At 32.6% G+C, this 16,732-nt stretch overlaps 1 protein-coding gene across 5 annotated transcripts in view; it reads left to right on the forward strand.

Moving 5' to 3' along the window:
• FOXP2 (forkhead box P2) overlaps positions 1-16,732 on the forward strand; it is a gene marked incomplete at both ends in the record, with an annotated part of 238,900 nt that overhangs the window by 127,498 nt on the left and 94,670 nt on the right. Inside the window, one exon of one of the 5 annotated variants that reach the window (XM_084229323.1) lies at positions 2,329-2,403. The exons of the other annotated variants lie outside the window; for them this stretch is intronic. Within the exon in view, the coding sequence (XP_084085449.1) occupies positions 2,329-2,403 (75 nt within the window). The remainder of the gene's footprint in view (positions 1-2,328; positions 2,404-16,732) is intronic. 5 annotated transcript variants of the gene reach the window in all.

Consider the following 16,732-nt stretch of genomic DNA (forward strand, 5'->3'; position numbering starts at 1 on the left):
TTTTGAAAGCCCTTTAGCATCTTGCTTTGTATCAAAGGCCTCTCCATGTTTATCAGTTATAACTAATTTGGGAAATGTTTAAGAAACAAGAAAGATACATATGGGTTGTACTTAGATTTACTGAAATTTTGTTTCTGAGTCATTTGAGCAAAATTTGAGAACATTCTCACAAAGAAGCTTTAGGCTGCTTCCATCCTGAAGCTCTAATCTATAGAAGAAATCTGATAAAAATTTCCATTTTATAAAGAAATCCTTCAGATATTTTGGCATCTGTGACTCTTAAATGGTAACTATGCCTTTATATTTCATAGCATTTTTGTATATTTTTACCACTGTTCTTGTAAAATGTCTGGAAATTTCTTCTCCATCTATTTCATTCCAAAAGTGTTGAATTCACTCTTCACTGTATTATCCTTTATGACCCTGTGATTGGGATGGCAAATTTTCACTGACATGTTTAGTTAATGCCGCAGACACAAATTACACTATTTTATTTAGTGTGGGTGTTCTTGGAAAAATTTTAGGTGATGTTGCTTATTAATGGAGTTTAATTTTTCAACATTAAATATAGATGGTGTTATAGTACCTTCGGGGTGCAATGACTCAGTTATTTTTTGGCTTTATGTACATGAATGATGATCTGAGGAGTTCTTGCTAGTTTGATTCATTGCTCTTGTATGAAGTAGGAATTCATTTTTTAGGAGGCTTATGACCTTGTTAAATAGCAGTCCAAAAATTGTGTGGCTTGTTTTGATTTTAACCAAAGTTACAGCTGCCTAGCTGTAAAGCAGTCAGTTTCTCTTATTATGACTAGTTCTTCAACTTGTACTGTTTTAAATTGCCTGCAATTAGCATATTTCAACCTTATTTTTAGGTTTAAATTGCAGTGTGAGAGTGTACTCTCCTCTTAGCTAATTAGTGCTATCAAGGAACAGTAGGTTACCTCATTAGTACCATGTGCATTTAATTAAAGAAGAGAAAATTGGAGTTAACCTCATAGTTAATATTTTCACAGAGTGCTACAATGCCAACACCTTCAATTGGAGTCACACCCCTGTGTATCTAATTATGCACTAGTGCCAAATAAGGTTAGCAAGGGTACTACAAGACTGTTGACAAAATAATTTAGATGAAAACGTGTTTGTTGGATTCTGACAGTAAAATGTAACTTGAACATCTTTTTGCTAGTCCTCATCTGCCAATGTCAGGTGACATGCTTCATAGGAAATCGAAGGGAAGAAATATTTTGGAAGCCACTTTTCTTATTTGAATTATTGTTGTTCTTACTGTGAAGAAAATGACATATAGCCATGTAATGCATATGCAATCCATTTCTTAAACAGAGCCCCTGAACTTCAGAGATGTATTTGAAAAGAATTATTTATAAGATGTAATATTTACATGCATCAAACCACTACAAATACTTCCTGACACCCCTACCACGTCTCTCCTTGCTTTTCTTCTTTTCCGGTATATTTATAATTTCCCCTGTGTATCTTATGAATGGGGATCATCCTTTTATATCATACATGAAGTCTAAGGAAATGTTGTCACATGGTCTGTCAAATGCAGGGTAATCCTTTTGCCCTTCAGACAAAATCTTTGAAATGTCTAATGCTACTAAGTAAAAAATGACATTCCGTGTCATTATCAATAAATAATCACTTTGCTTTTACATACAAAAATGCAAACTATGCATTTGAGCATATAGCTTTCCGTACAAATGGCACAGTTCAACAGGTTTTAACACAGATGATGGAGCTTAGCTCCGTGTCCTAAATTTATTTTTAATGCTAATATTTGTGTTATAGTAATGCATGACTGAGGCAATTTACTTAAAGGTATTCTTGTTATTATTGTTCTTACATACCATTACAAGACAGGATTTGTGTTAATTTTATTGGATACAATCGACTACAACTCAGTAATTAGTTTTTTCACAAAGGGACAAAGTCTAAAGACAAGTACCACCCCTTAGTCTAAAATAGCTGCCATTTAAATCTAAAGGACTATATATTAACATTGCCATAGTGTTAGTTTAGAAATTGAAAGTGAGTCTTATAATTAAGCATCATTGTATAGAATCAATGATTTTTTTTTCATTAGTGGTTAATTCATTATGAATACTTAACTTTGCATCTGCAAACTTATTGCAATTTTAAAAATCTGTTAGGATTAACTGTGAGAGAAAGATGGAACAGTTTTGCTTTTGTTGATCTACCAAGAAAATAATTTTAAAAGTTTTAAAAAATGATCATGTACATTATTAGCATAACTCTTAAGATTGGGGAAAAAAAGCCAACTCCTGGTTCTCTTTGTTTAATCTAGGAATTGCTTCCAGAAACAAAATTATGTGTCTGTGGCCACTCTTCTGGTGATGGGCATCCTCACAACACATTTGCAGTAAGTTAAACTGGGCAATTAGAAATTCAGCAACTATACACAAGCCCATAGATCCAAGCACACTAAGCAGGTTATCCATGATTTTCTGTTAGCCACGTCCTTCATTTGGTGCAAATAATTAAGATATGACTAATATTAAGATGTAGATATAATTAATCATTTTCTGGTACTTACTGTAGTATCACTTAAAGTATGTTTCACCAAATATAGAGTTCACAGTCTGTAAATTGGTGACATTAAAGCATATCTTAAATATATAAAGGCATATGATATAAATATATGAATGGTTGTATCACCACTTCACTTTTCTTGAACTTTTAGAATAATTTGATGAGAGATTGCTGATACATAGAAAATAAATGAATAGAGATAATGGGTAGGCGCAATACCTCTCTTAGGGAAAAGTTGCTGTTCCATCTTCTGCAAGTTGCCATATAAATATGCCAAGGCCTTTTTTACATATTCTGTCACTAGAGTGTAATTTGTCTCTTTAGACTATAATATTCAATGAAAATTGCTTTCGTGACCCAATTCACAACCCAGTTAGCCTTGGAAATGAATAGCAATCCTGAAGTGGCCATTCAAGACTTTTAAATAGAGCAACTTCATGTTTCTATTTAGCATGGATACTACCTATATGGTTAAGGAATCTCTGAATATGTAAGTCATATATTTCACATATTTTTTTTGGTTTCCTTAAAAAATGAATGTACTTTATTTTGTCTCCATGACAAGAGTTCTCCTAAATATACTCATGTAAATTTTATTTTTTACTACCCTATACATAATATTTTATAATTTATAAATGATAGAACACAACACAGTTAAGAACCTTTTAAACAAATAATCAGTATCTTCCTGGATAAAGAAGAAATATCTAATTTCATGCTTTGGTTAAAAAAAGACTTCTCTCAATAAGAACAATGTTAAATTAATAGAAATGATAACCTTTGTGAAAAATTTGAAACATCCTTAAATTGTTAAATACTAAACCAAAATAGAAATGCAAACAGCAATAATGTACTATTTTGTAGAATTAATGAACTCAGGGGATTGATAATACATTTTATACAAAAGCAAGTTTCATAATGATCTGAAATGATGTGTTTTGTGGCCTCATTCATTTTAATTCTAAAGCATTTGGCCTTACTGAACTGTCTTTGTAATAATGACATTTGAAAAAGTAGCAGCCATTTAAAAGTGGGGTAAGTTCTGCTGAAATGATGTAAAGTTAAAATATGATGTGAAAGATTAAAATAATATCTGAATATTCCCTGTATATTTCAAAAGGAGATAAATTTGAGTTGTGCTTCAAAGCTAACTATATCTGTTAATAAATAAGACCCATCCAAAACTATAATTGTAAAAACAGTGCGTTAAAAATGAAACAGGCATTGTTTGTATTTGGTAACTCTTTTTCCTAAAATAATCGCAATAGAAAAATTGTTTTCATGAAACTGAAGAGTGAGTTAGATTAACTACTTCCAGTGTTTGTTCTTTAGTAAAACTATGCCCACCATTTAAAAAAATTCGTTAGTCTATGGATGTAAAAGGTAAAATCAACAGTACCAGAAATTTATAGTTTAATAACGTATTCAGAATGAAAATGAAACATAGAGAAATTAACTGACTTGCCAAAGACCATGTAATTCTTCAGTGGCCAAGTTGAATATATTCACATGTTTTATTTCCCTTTCAAACTTTAGTGATAGAAAAGGCCTTTCTTTTTTATCCCTGATAGATCAAATAGCAAACTGGTTCAATCTGTCAAGATCCCAAATTTTGAATTTTGGCTTCCCTACCACCTAGTAGTAATCTAAGCTCACTACTTAATAACTATACCTTGTTGACATCTCATCTCCCAGAATGGACTAATTAGCACCTACCTGCAGATAATCTTATTAATTTTGCCTACAGATTCACCTAAGTGAATACTATTTTACATAGGACTCTGTTAGCTGTAAGTGCTAAGGCAATTAGTCTTAGTGCTTGGTCTTGGATTAAATGAATATTTTGGATTAAATGAATTTTATTAGATTAAATGAATATTTTGAGGGACAGAATTCGTTGGACATATAGACTAAAAATGAAACTTGGCAGGCTCCTGTTCAACTTTTTTAAATCCCGTTCAAATTAAATTACATTGAACACACTGAGTCTTTCCTTCTACAGGTCTTGGCTCTGTTGTGATTGCGTTCTAAATGTTTCATTTTTATTAGAATTGTGGATTGGAGAAAATAAGGAAAATGTGACAGTGATAATTTTTAAGAATCTTATTTTCTATTCAAAATTCATTTCTCTTTTCAAACTTCACATAATTTCTACCCAGCACCAAATAATCCATCCTGTGGATAGATTCAACATTCTAGGTTGAATACTGGGCATATTACTTGACCTTCTTTTTAAAGGGTTATGCTCTTAATAGGTAAAATTAGGACAATAGTAGTGTCTATGCCATAGGGTAGTGAGGGAGATTAAATATGATAAGCCTGAAAAATACTTAGCATGATGACTAACACATAGTAAATGTGCACTAGACATTGGAGTCAATGTCTGTGGTAGCATCACTGTACTCCAGCTTGGACTAAAGAGACAATTCTGTTTGAAGTAAATTTAAATATATATTTGATAATAATACTAAAAGAGTCACTAGCAGTTGTATCTTGCGCCATAGCTAAGGCAGACAGAAGTGCTCCTTACTGTGAGGAAACTCTTCATATTCATTAATCTAAGTTGAACATTGGCTTATACACCCAAAAATATCAGCATTATTCAAATGTTTTCTTATTTGCTAAAGAAAAACATAGCTAAATGGGAGGGAAAGAACCCTGTCTCACCAGACCTAAATGAGGTCCTCAAGCATCAAAGGAGAACTGTGGTTAAGGAATATTGGGAAAAGTGATTGTCCTGCAATTGACTCTCTCCAGCTAGAGCACAGGAAAATACATTAGGAGGTATATGTGTCAGTGCAGATTACCTACAAATGTTATCTTCATTTCTCTATTGAAAATGTATTGGCAGAGGGGCCTCCCCAGTGGCGCAGTGGTTGAGCGCTGGGTTGCGAAGCTGCCCGTGGCCTCTGTGGCGCCGGTTCGATCCCCGGCTGCTCCCCGGCCACCGGAGACGGGTCCCACATGGCGCGCAGACCTCTCCTGCCGCCCGCTGCTCCCCTCAGCAGTGTACTTCGGTCCTTCTGCCTGCTCTGCTCCCCACTCTGGCTCTGGTGAATTCTCTCACCCTCCCCGCACTTCTGACTGTACCCAGTGCATGTATAAACAAAAAACAAACAAACAAACATAAATAAATAAATAAAACATGCCTCTATTAAAAAAAAAAAAAAAAGAAAATGTATTGGCAGAGACCAAACAAGAGTTAGAGATAGAATACTACTTACTAGTATCACAGATAAGTTTAACTAACATGATGAAGACAATTAACCAAGGATAATGTTGTAATATTTTTAGTTTCCTTCTTACATAATTTATTGCAAGATTGAACTTTTTGCTATTAGTGTAAAGTTATGTTTATATAAACTTGAATTTATTATGAACCAATAAAATTAGATGTGTTAATTCATCATGTTAATTTTTGAGTAGACTTTATCCTATTATTGTAGTCGGGTTGGTTTTATACTACCTTCTTTGGCATAAAATAAACCTTAACATAATGAAATATATCAAACACATCTTACAGCTGATTTTGCTAGTGCAATGGAGATATAATATGGTGGCCATGTGTTAGGGCTAGTATAAAAAACTTCTTCATGTTCTTCATCAGAAATAAAACAAAGGTTTCTGTTTTTTAAAGCCTTGACTGCAACTTCTTGATTAATATTTTTCTTTCCTAGTATAATTCAAGGTATTATAATTATCTTTACATACTGCACTCAGCGGGGATGTAGCTCTCTGAGCTCGGTTCATTCTAGACACCTCTCTTGAGTGATTGCCTCTCACCTTTATTTTATTGCAGTGTTTGAGATTGTCATGAATTCTATTGATATTGGTTTCAAGAAGGACCAATAGCAGAAATTTTTCAATAAAAACTCCTCTTTGAAATTTATAATGAATAATTAACTTCCCTTGATCATCAAAGCATTAGTATGGCAGAAATCAGGGACTGATCAAAGGATTATTTATTTATTTATCTTGTTTTGTTGTTATTAATATATTTTCATCAGATAAATTGATATATACACTAAAACATATCTGTGGCAATAAAGTGAGTTTATGGTGCCCATTTGAATAGATTATATTGTTCCTTTAACATTTATTTGTAATGGCATATTAATGATAGCTTCTAAAAATATGAAACATAATCTGTATTAACTTCCAACAGTTATTTCCAACAGTTATTTCTGTAGTCCCTGCATACTTCTAAACATCATAAAGTGTGTATTCACTTATAAAGTGTGTATTCCACATTATTTGTATTGCTGTTCCTTATATATTTCCATACCATCTTATTTTAGCATAATAAGTGAAAACAACAAAAAAAGACATTCTGATGTATAAATCTGTGATTTATGCATGTACAGAGGCATAAATACATGTCTGATAAATTATGTAAAATAATTTATGTAACTTATTGACTTCTATCTACAATTTATTTTTCTTTCACTTATTTTTGAAGTTAAATTTTTTACATTTATAGTTTTCATTAGGCAAATGATTTGGTATGCACAAGATTAGCAAATTATAGAATCTAATTTTTATTACTGGTATCATTTGCACAACATTATATTTACTTTAAAAGTATTTCTAAATAACTGGATTCTTGTGCAGTTTTATTTCCTAAGATGTCATAGGAAGAACCACATGACTCCCATTAGCATTCAGTAAAATTCAGAAAACTAAACTTTTATCAGAGTACTGTTCTGTTATAATCACCTCATGCATCATACAACTTAGATGCACTTCTTTACTTTGTTAATCATATTCTTTATCATAATTTGGTGTAAGTAGATTTTCATTATTGATATGCTAAAGGATAGAGTCTTATATCAAGTTAAGAATTTCAAGATGGAACTTTCTTCATATTTAACATCAAAAACAGCCTGAAATGCTCAGACTCTTGCAACCATGTTCCTGAGAGTTCTTTTACCTGAAGCCAAATTGCCATTCCTATGGACCTTCCTCTTACTTTCTCCTGAGAGATAGTATGAAATATTTGTAAAATTGACACAAATAATCTACTTTTCAGTCCAATGTGTGTGTTATAACATAACATTCCAGATTACATGGATGGTATATTTAATGTTTTAAGAATGACAGAATGATACCTTAAGTTTAATTTAGATTTTATATGCAAAATATTTCATCTAACTTTAAATAGACAGAACATAATGAGAGTAAGATAAATTAAGAGTTCTTAAATAGTCAAGTAAGACTATCTTAAGAGATATTACAGTAAAGGGGGAAGGCATCAAGCAAACATCTCAGAGAAATTCTCATTAAATTGAGCATTATCTGTAGCTTTTCATGTGGTTAGTTAATTTTAGAGGGAGAGAATGATGACAAAATGATGTCATTAAATTTTTATAAACAAACTTAAAAGTTTAGAAATTTAGTATTTCTATAACATATACACATAACTAATGTGTATTTTTGATATACAGATTAACTTTTAAGTTAAAGAAATGAAATCATATGAATAGAATATATGTTTTTATCCCTATTTCTTTCTAAATTCTTGTCTATAATTTGTATATTTCTTATACTACCCTAATATACTGGCAAGTATACTTATTTCGCAATCTACTCTTTTCTCTTTATATTAACTGAGTAGTCACTCTGCTATATTAAATGATTTGCCTTATTAATACATTGCCAAAATAAAAAAGATGGGATGGCTACTCAACACGCATTTCTTCTTATGTAAACTTATGGAACATTAGAACTAAAAGGAGCCTTATGATTCATTTAATTCAACTCTTTTGTAGTAGAGAAAATTAAATAAATCTAAGTAACTTCCCTGATATTTCTCCATTATTCTTTGAATGGAAGAGGACACTATTGATAATCTCATAGTTCTTTAGCCATCCTTCATAGGTAGTGATTTTAGCAGGTTATATATTTCCATTTTAATTATATATGCAATTATCTATGTCAAATAAGAATAAGTACTTAGTTTTTCAAAATGCCACTAATCACATTTACCTATGTAAAGGTTTGAAGACCAGATAGATTTTATGATCACCTTTTTGATTACCATAATTATTATTTGGATACTTGTTCTGCAGACCTATGGGATGTTTTACTTACAGGTTGAGATTCTAGAAAAGAAAAATTAAAGGATCTTCAATAATTCCCCCAGAAATGTTTTAAAGTGAATTGTGAAATCCCAGACTGTTGAACTTCAGCTAGGAAAAAGATACTTTTGAAGGCATACAGAGCCTTCCTAATATAGTTCTTAAGCTTAAAGAAATAAGCTTAATGGTTGCAAAGTCCTCATCCCTTGCAATCACTTTACATTTATTTAAATTACACATACAACCAAGATCACTTGTTCTATAGAGTGAGATTTCCCAACTTTTCAGGTTGTCTGTTTACTATCCATCAGAAAAATATCATGAGTTAACAACTGGATGCAAGTGATTAATTGGTCTTTTGCCACTCTGATGTTAAAATACAAAAAGTAGGCAACACAATACCATAAGTCTGTTATTGAATACTATTTTTAAGTGATACTATCACAGTCTAAATAATTGTTCCTACTCCATTTTTTTTTCTTCAGGTGGCTTCCCATTTTCTGATGGATAATACCTTACAAACCTAAGTCTTGCAGTCATGTGCCTCCCCCAAACGAGGCTCTTTTTCCTCTCCAGCCCTATCTCCTATTTTTCACAAACAAAATTGCTAAGTTTTAACTCTAATGCAAGGAGGAGGAGAATGGGGAGACGATGGGGAGAGGGAGGTGCTGGTATCAAGGATCAGATGGAAATAATTCATCTTGAAAGGAAGTAGAAACTCTTTCAGCTGAAATGGATGTAAATTTGAAAATGAATGAACTTCTAAATAGATTATTACTTCTCTTATGTAATTTGTTCACTGTTTTTCTCTGTGACTATCATTGTGTCCCTCTCTGGTGTCATGACATCTAAATTTGAACTTTATATTGACTTTTCAGAGATTTCTGTTTATAGGACAAATGGTATGAAAAGGAAACTATTAACTTTTATGATTATTAAAGCTTTCTAATTATACAGCTTTAGATTCACCATGTTTGTTATACTTTATGGTAGTATTAGCTCAATGAATAGCTTTTTATTAGAGTTAAAACTTAGCAACTATTTTCTCACAAGAGACTTAACATAGTTACAATGTGAATGCTCTTTCCTTCCCTTCAGACATTTAAGACAGATTAATATAAATCTAAAGAACATTAGTTATTTTATGAAACCTTTAGATACATTAAAAACTTTTTAAGTAATTGGTTAATTTTAGTAATTAATAAAATAAAGGTTTTCACTTTTTAGAAAAACCTTTTTGTAAAAACAGAACATGTAACATATGCAGAAATATTATGATCGTCTTTTTCACTGTATTGTCAGTTTGAAATTTTAAGAGCAATATAATAAACCAACCATTGAAATTGCCCTAGATATACATTTAACTTCTTCATTCTGAGTTTGGTACTACCTTCTTTGATTCATAAATTCAGAACTAAAACATAAGGAAAACAATATGGGGGAGGGGGAAGTTAGTTTACAGCAGCTAGTATTTTTGCTTTACGAAGTGAATCTTAAGTAATATAGTTTGAGGAATTTGTGGTAAATAATTGGAAGTCAATTCCCTTCAAATAGTTCTAATGACTTCTGAGTAAGAGTTCCTGCATTATTCTTAACCAAAAATAATTCATTTTACTGGGCTGACCAGAATCCTTCTTCCTTTTCTTAGTTTTTTTTTTTTAATAAATTTTATTTTTATATTCTCCATACAATTGCAATCCCCTTATTTTGACCCCAATCCCTCCCCTCCCCGCCCCCCACTCCCCCATAGAGTGTCTTTGGTTCATAGTTTTTTGTTGATTTTGATTTTCTTATAGTTATTCATTTTCCTGGTCCCTTATTTAAGTTTTCTAGATTCCTGCTATGAGTGAGACCATCCGGTATTTTTCTTTTTCTTTCTGGCTTATTTCGCTGAGCATGATCCCTTCCAGCGCCATCCATGTTGCTGCAAATTGCATGAGTTTATCTTTTTTGAATGCTGAGTAATATTCCATGGTGTATATGTACAACATCTTCTTGATCCAGTCATCTATTTTTGGGCATTTGGGTTGTTTCCAAAGCTTAGCTATTGTAAATAGTGCTGCTATAAACATACGGGTGCAGGTGCTCTTTGGAATTTATGTGTCTCTGTCCTTTGGGTAAATACCTAGGAGTGGAATTGCTGGATCATATGGAAGCTCTATGTTTAGTAGGTCCAGAAATCTCCACACAGCTCTCCATAGTGGTTGGACTAGTTTGCACTCCCACCAACAGTGCAGGAGAGTTCCTTTTCTTAGTTTTTAACACTCTGCTAAACAATTTGTTGAAGCTCTATGAACTGAATTACACGGTTTTTCTGTTTTTCCCTTTTTTGGATTTTTTTTTTTAAACATTTTTTTTAAGAAGTGTAGTACAGGCCAGAGTCGCGGGAGGTGAGAAGATTCACCAGAAAGAGCAGGGAGTAGAACAGGCAGATGTACAGAAACACACTATTGAGGGGAGCAGCAGGGGGCGAAACAGGAGAGGTCTGCCGCACCACGTGGGTTGCTCTTGTCAGGTCAATCAACCCCCTATGCCGACAGGGAGGCCCTTTTTTTGAATTTTAATGAAAGTATCCACTGTGCCAGTTTTTATGAGGCAAATCACAATGTGTGCAGAAACCTGCTCTTTACATTTTAGCAACCCTCTGCAATAATTTTTGTTGTAACCATTGACGCCATTTCCCCCCCTTCTGGAGGTAACAGAGAAGTAAAATAACTTGTCTAGGGTCACATTTTCTAAATTATTAAGCCAATATCCAAATTGGTGTCTCTCTGATTCTAAGATCTCTCCCTTATGTCGCACCACCTATAGTATTTTTCTGGTGTTATTTTCACTATTCCAGTAGAAAATTTATTTAAAAGAGAACCTACTTCCCCAAACACAGATTATAAGAATGCCGGCTTACTGAATCTTCTTAGCTGTCTTGATCACTTTGTCTTCCCTTGTCTCCTCCTCTAAACCAGGGGTTTTCAGCTCCACCCATTTCAGGCAAGAACAGGGAGGATTTGATAATCACCAGGCACTGTCCTAAATCATGCCCTCAAGAACGTGATTTCTTTTTTCAATTCTGACAATTTTCCTTTGTTTCTCCAGTTAGTTTACATGTCCTTATTTTTACGGAACCCACACTTTTCTCTCCTTAAACTTTGTATTCTCATTAAATCTTTTTTGTTTGAAGGTGGAAACCTTATTTGGCATTCTTGCCTCTGGGCTATTTTTCTAAAATCTCTCTGCCATGTGTCTTGTTATTCCCTAATTTAAACTGACTGGCAGAAATAATAGAAATATTTACTGTTTCCAAAATATACCCATGCCTTTCCCACCTGCATGTCTTTGCCCACCAGGATTTCCATTCTCTCTCCTTGGTTGGGTGAAGAGTTCATGGAGTCCATTTTTGTTCGCAGTGAAGGATCTTCATCTTGCTACCATAAGCCCTGGAGTAGAATAAAATGGAATGAAAAACTGCTCCCCATTTTACTCTGCTGGTTGTGATTACTTTTAGAGAAAAATCACTTCATTTTCCTTGCTACATAGTAAGAATGTGCTTCTAGCACAGTGGCTAACACATAATAGATTCTTTATAGTTATCTCTTTTTGTTTTGCTTCTGTGAAATTCTGTTTCTTTTTCTCATTTATAGTGCTAGTCTATATAATATCTCTTCATAAAATCAGGAAGGAAGTATACTTTTGAGTGAAACATAATGGTAAGAAATTTTTTTTCTCTACAATTTAGGGTAGTTTTTGCTTAATCATCAAGAGAAGTTTCTGATGGAAATATTGTTGGAAAAATTGAGACATTAAACAATGAAGAGAGCTGTTGTTTAGTTTACCAGGCTTTAAATCAGTGTTTCCCCAACTTAAGTAACTACGATACATTTTCTGTGTCCCACCCCAAATATAGATATTTATTATTTCAATGAAAGGCTCAAAAAATCTGTCTTTGTGCTAAATGCTCCAGGTGGGTCTGATGATTAGTCAAAATTGGGAAACACTTATTCAAAAGTGTCTTCAAAGTGTGTTTCATGAGTCAGCAGCATCACCTGGGAACTTGTTAGAAATATGAAATCTCAGGCCCCACCCTAGACTTAAACATATCACAGTCTGCCTTCTAACAAGATCCTCAGGTAATTTATATATTCATAGAAGATTAAGCAGCACTGAACTAACCACATTTATTAAAAAAAAAAAAAAAAGAAAAAACCATTCTATCCAAAAACAGTGTGCAAATGTATTTATACTTTAGACAACTTTTTGTGATCCTCATCATTTGCTATAATGTTTAATATAGTAATTAAAACTCTGGGGAAAACACAAATTTATTCTTGGTTATATTTAGCGTAGTTTTAATATTTATTTGTTCTGTTTGTATCTAGAAGATAAAACTGTGTGCATAAACCAATTGCTTGAGTAAATTGAATTTAAAAGTAAGGTCATTTCAGTAGTATAACATTTTTGGAGTTCATCTACAAAATGCAGTTTGACTGAATTTTTTACGTAGTAGCTCATGAATATCAGATACATACATCGGTTGTACTTAAAATGACCTACTTATGTGTTTAAGAAGTTTCAAATTACCTAGTTTCTGATATTTCCTATCAGTATTTCAGGTGTAAAAACATTATTTGTGGAATATACCAGGGACGAAAGGATTTACTCTGGAGTGAGTTATTGGAAGTACTTTTAGTGATGTTTACTCTTCTCTTGAGATTCTATTTATAAATACCTTATTATCATTTGTTAAATTAAATGACACTTTACAGATGCTTGATGACTTTAAATCATATATTAAATATGCACATATATTTTAGCAATATTTGCATCTTATTCATTTAATAATAATTTATCATAGTGTTACTGGTTAACCATTTTTTAATTTTATTTAATATTTTTAAAATAGTAAAGTGCTTTCATGAATTATACTAATTTTGATTTTTTGACTTTGTAATCCAGAAATGGTAATATATATCAGTATTTATTTGGTTATATATCCATCTTATAAGATTTTTGTAGGGAAGTTTCACCTTAGAATAGTCATCTGAAATAAAACAAGATGTCAAGATCCCAAATAGTTCATATTCTTGTTGTTCTACTTAATATTTAAACATATATTTTTAACAACTTGTTAACTTATTCTAGAAATTTCTCTTAAACTAGCACATAATTTCTTGCTATTGCAATGCATTTATAAATCATAGTTCATACAAATATAGTTTTCCAAACAAGTCCTACTGGTATTAGTATTATTAAAACCTTATTAAACATTACTATTTAAATACTGAATTTGGGAGATATTCATTATTTAGCTAATTTAAAAATTTTGGATATTTCATTATTCATGCTAAGTTCAGCTTTGTTTTAGTGAACCAATTTTAAACACATGAAAGCATAGTAATTCTTAAAATTGGAAAAAAGTGATTAATTTGGTTCAGTTTATACTGATTTCTGTTGTCGATATTTCCAACAACATGTGAATAAATTTCTTGAGGAAAGTCATAGCCAGGAATGGAAATAATAAAGCCATTTCCTAAACCTATATGAGAAAAAGAGGCCATCCCTTTACTAGTTATGCACGGGTTTCTCAGTTCAAATCAGCTGCCAATTTGGTAAATGAAATATAATAAATCTGGTTATTAGTCTTATTAATGATTCTGACATTCATATTTTCATTTTAAATGTCTTTAATATTTATTGTAAGTACATTCAAATTTTTTACCATTTATTCAGCCCCATATTTGAGTTAGAGTTTTAAAAAATATTTTAAAGGAATTAAATAATGGCTTTACAGTGTTTAATGTAAAGATATTAAATGTCTTTACAATGTTTAAAAAAGTATATATAAAATGGTGCAAGATAATAATGAGTGGTTCTTTTCCCCCACCCACCCCCACCCAGCTCTAGAAGAGAACACCTCTTATAGTTTCTATGGTTTTAGGTCTGTTGAAAATGGAAAATTAAATATTTTGCCCTGAAGAAACTTATAATTCATATTTTCCTTAAGACTTGCTCTTTGGGAAGTGATCGAATTGTTTTCCTAGAAGCATTTGATAATAAATAGTTGGTTGGTTACTGCTTTAGATTTCTCATTAGAAAGATGTCTAAGTATATTAAATGATAGGTTAGTTTATGTGCCTGTTCATGAATTGAAAAGGAATCCTGAATATTTCTCTTACACAGGACATTTTTGGCTATCTCCATTTTGGCTATCTCCATACATTTTTGGCTAAGCTCTTAAAAATAAACTGAATTCTAGCAATGTCCTTCTTCCATGGTGTTTCCTCTGAACTCCTACATTTATTATATGGGACATGCTGCTTCTATTTCTTTTTCATCAACTATAGATAGAATGTGTTGACTTCCTGCTCTAAAAATATTAGAAATTTAGTAATTTTCACCATATCTAATTTTTGTTATTCTACTATCATTTTGAGCTCTTCTAGTGGTAGTCTTTATTACTCAGATAATAAATGCATGCATTTTTTTCTATCTTCTCATTCTCTGCTATAAATGGGAGCTCTTCAAAGACAATAGCTGGCAGGCCATTTTTAAACCATGGAGTTTCTAAATCATTTTGAGTATACAAATGAAAAGATTCTTAAAGTTTTCTTCTGTCCTCCTGAATTATGTTTCTCCTCTTGCATTTGGTATATTGAGCTAGGAACTAGCTCTAAACTCTGCTTTGCTTATCTTTTGCATTACTATGCCCATATTCCTATGCTTTCTTCAGACAACTGGTTTGTTTTCTTAGATGGATAATGCACTTCTCAGCAGTTGTCCTCAGGGCAAAAGCCATTTCTGTGAGAAGATTTGCTCTATTACTTGGAGAGAGTATGGGCAGCATAGGTATTTTATAGGTCTGACTATTCTCAATGGTCGATTTAATTAATTCCCCTGATGTTTGTACCATGACCCACCCTTGCCCTTTGTGTTCTGCGGAAAGTTAGAATTTACTTACTGGTACTTTGGGCATCATTTGTCCATATTCTTTTATTTGTCAATCAGTGTCCTTTCATGGCTTCCTTTTTACCGGGTTCCTCAAGAATTATGATCCTCTGCACATTTCCTTTCCCCTCCCCCCAAATACTGATATATATATATATATATATATATAATTTTATTATTTAAGAGGCAGAGGGAGAATAAGGAAGTTTACTTGGATGCTTATTCTTTCATGCTAAACCAGAAAGCAGTAGTTCTTTTTCAGTGAAGTATTATGATACATGTAGGTAATAAATACTTACCAGCATCTATTCTGCTACTATGTCCATGTTTGAAATGCCATCATCACTCCGTGTAAAGAGCACAGTGTACTATGGCTTACTGATTTGCAAAAATGCCTTTTTGAGCACAAATTTCACTTGTTCATTTAATTCACTTAGTTCAGGTAATGTTGATTCCTATAAAAACTGCTTTGAGTCACTTTTTTCCCCTTCATAGTATTAAAAATATAACCAAACAAATTCTACCTACAAGGAAGGCTATTACAAAAGTTTAAGAGCATGATTTTCACCAAATATTAGAAGGAAAAGCTTTGCTATTTTAATGTGCACTGCGGGAAATCCTGTAACCTGTTTATTGAACCTGACTCTCCAAACTATGGATCTGGACCAGAAAGTCCCTCCACTGGGTTACACTAACACACAGGCTTTTCTTCTGCTGCCCACAGGCTGCCTTGTGAACTTCCTGTGTGACCTTCCCAAGCCAGTTCTTACAGTGGGGCTTCTTAAATGCTGTACATGCAGATAAGCTTTCCAGCCATTTATAATCTTTGAGGGCCCTTCTTGCTCAAAATTCTTTGATGTCTGATGTACTGTCCAATTCCCCTCCAGAATGTGACAAAGGCTGCTGTTTATATTTGGTTGAGGATAAGGAGAGTGAGTTAATACCTAGGGAGAAGTGGACAAAGAGTAGTAGATATGTGTTCTCTTCTTGGCCATGCATGATGTGCTCAGTTGAACAGAGAAAGGGCCATTCACATAGTCAATTTTAAATTAAGCATAGCTATTTTCTTTTAAAAGGATAGTATGATGATACTATATGCCTTTTTAGGGAAGTCATAAACTTGGAAATCTTAGCGACCAGAAA

The sequence above is a fragment of the Talpa europaea genome (genome assembly GCF_964194135.1).
Source record: "Talpa europaea genome assembly, chromosome: 3".
Classification (NCBI taxonomy): domain Eukaryota; kingdom Metazoa; phylum Chordata; class Mammalia; order Eulipotyphla; family Talpidae; genus Talpa; species Talpa europaea.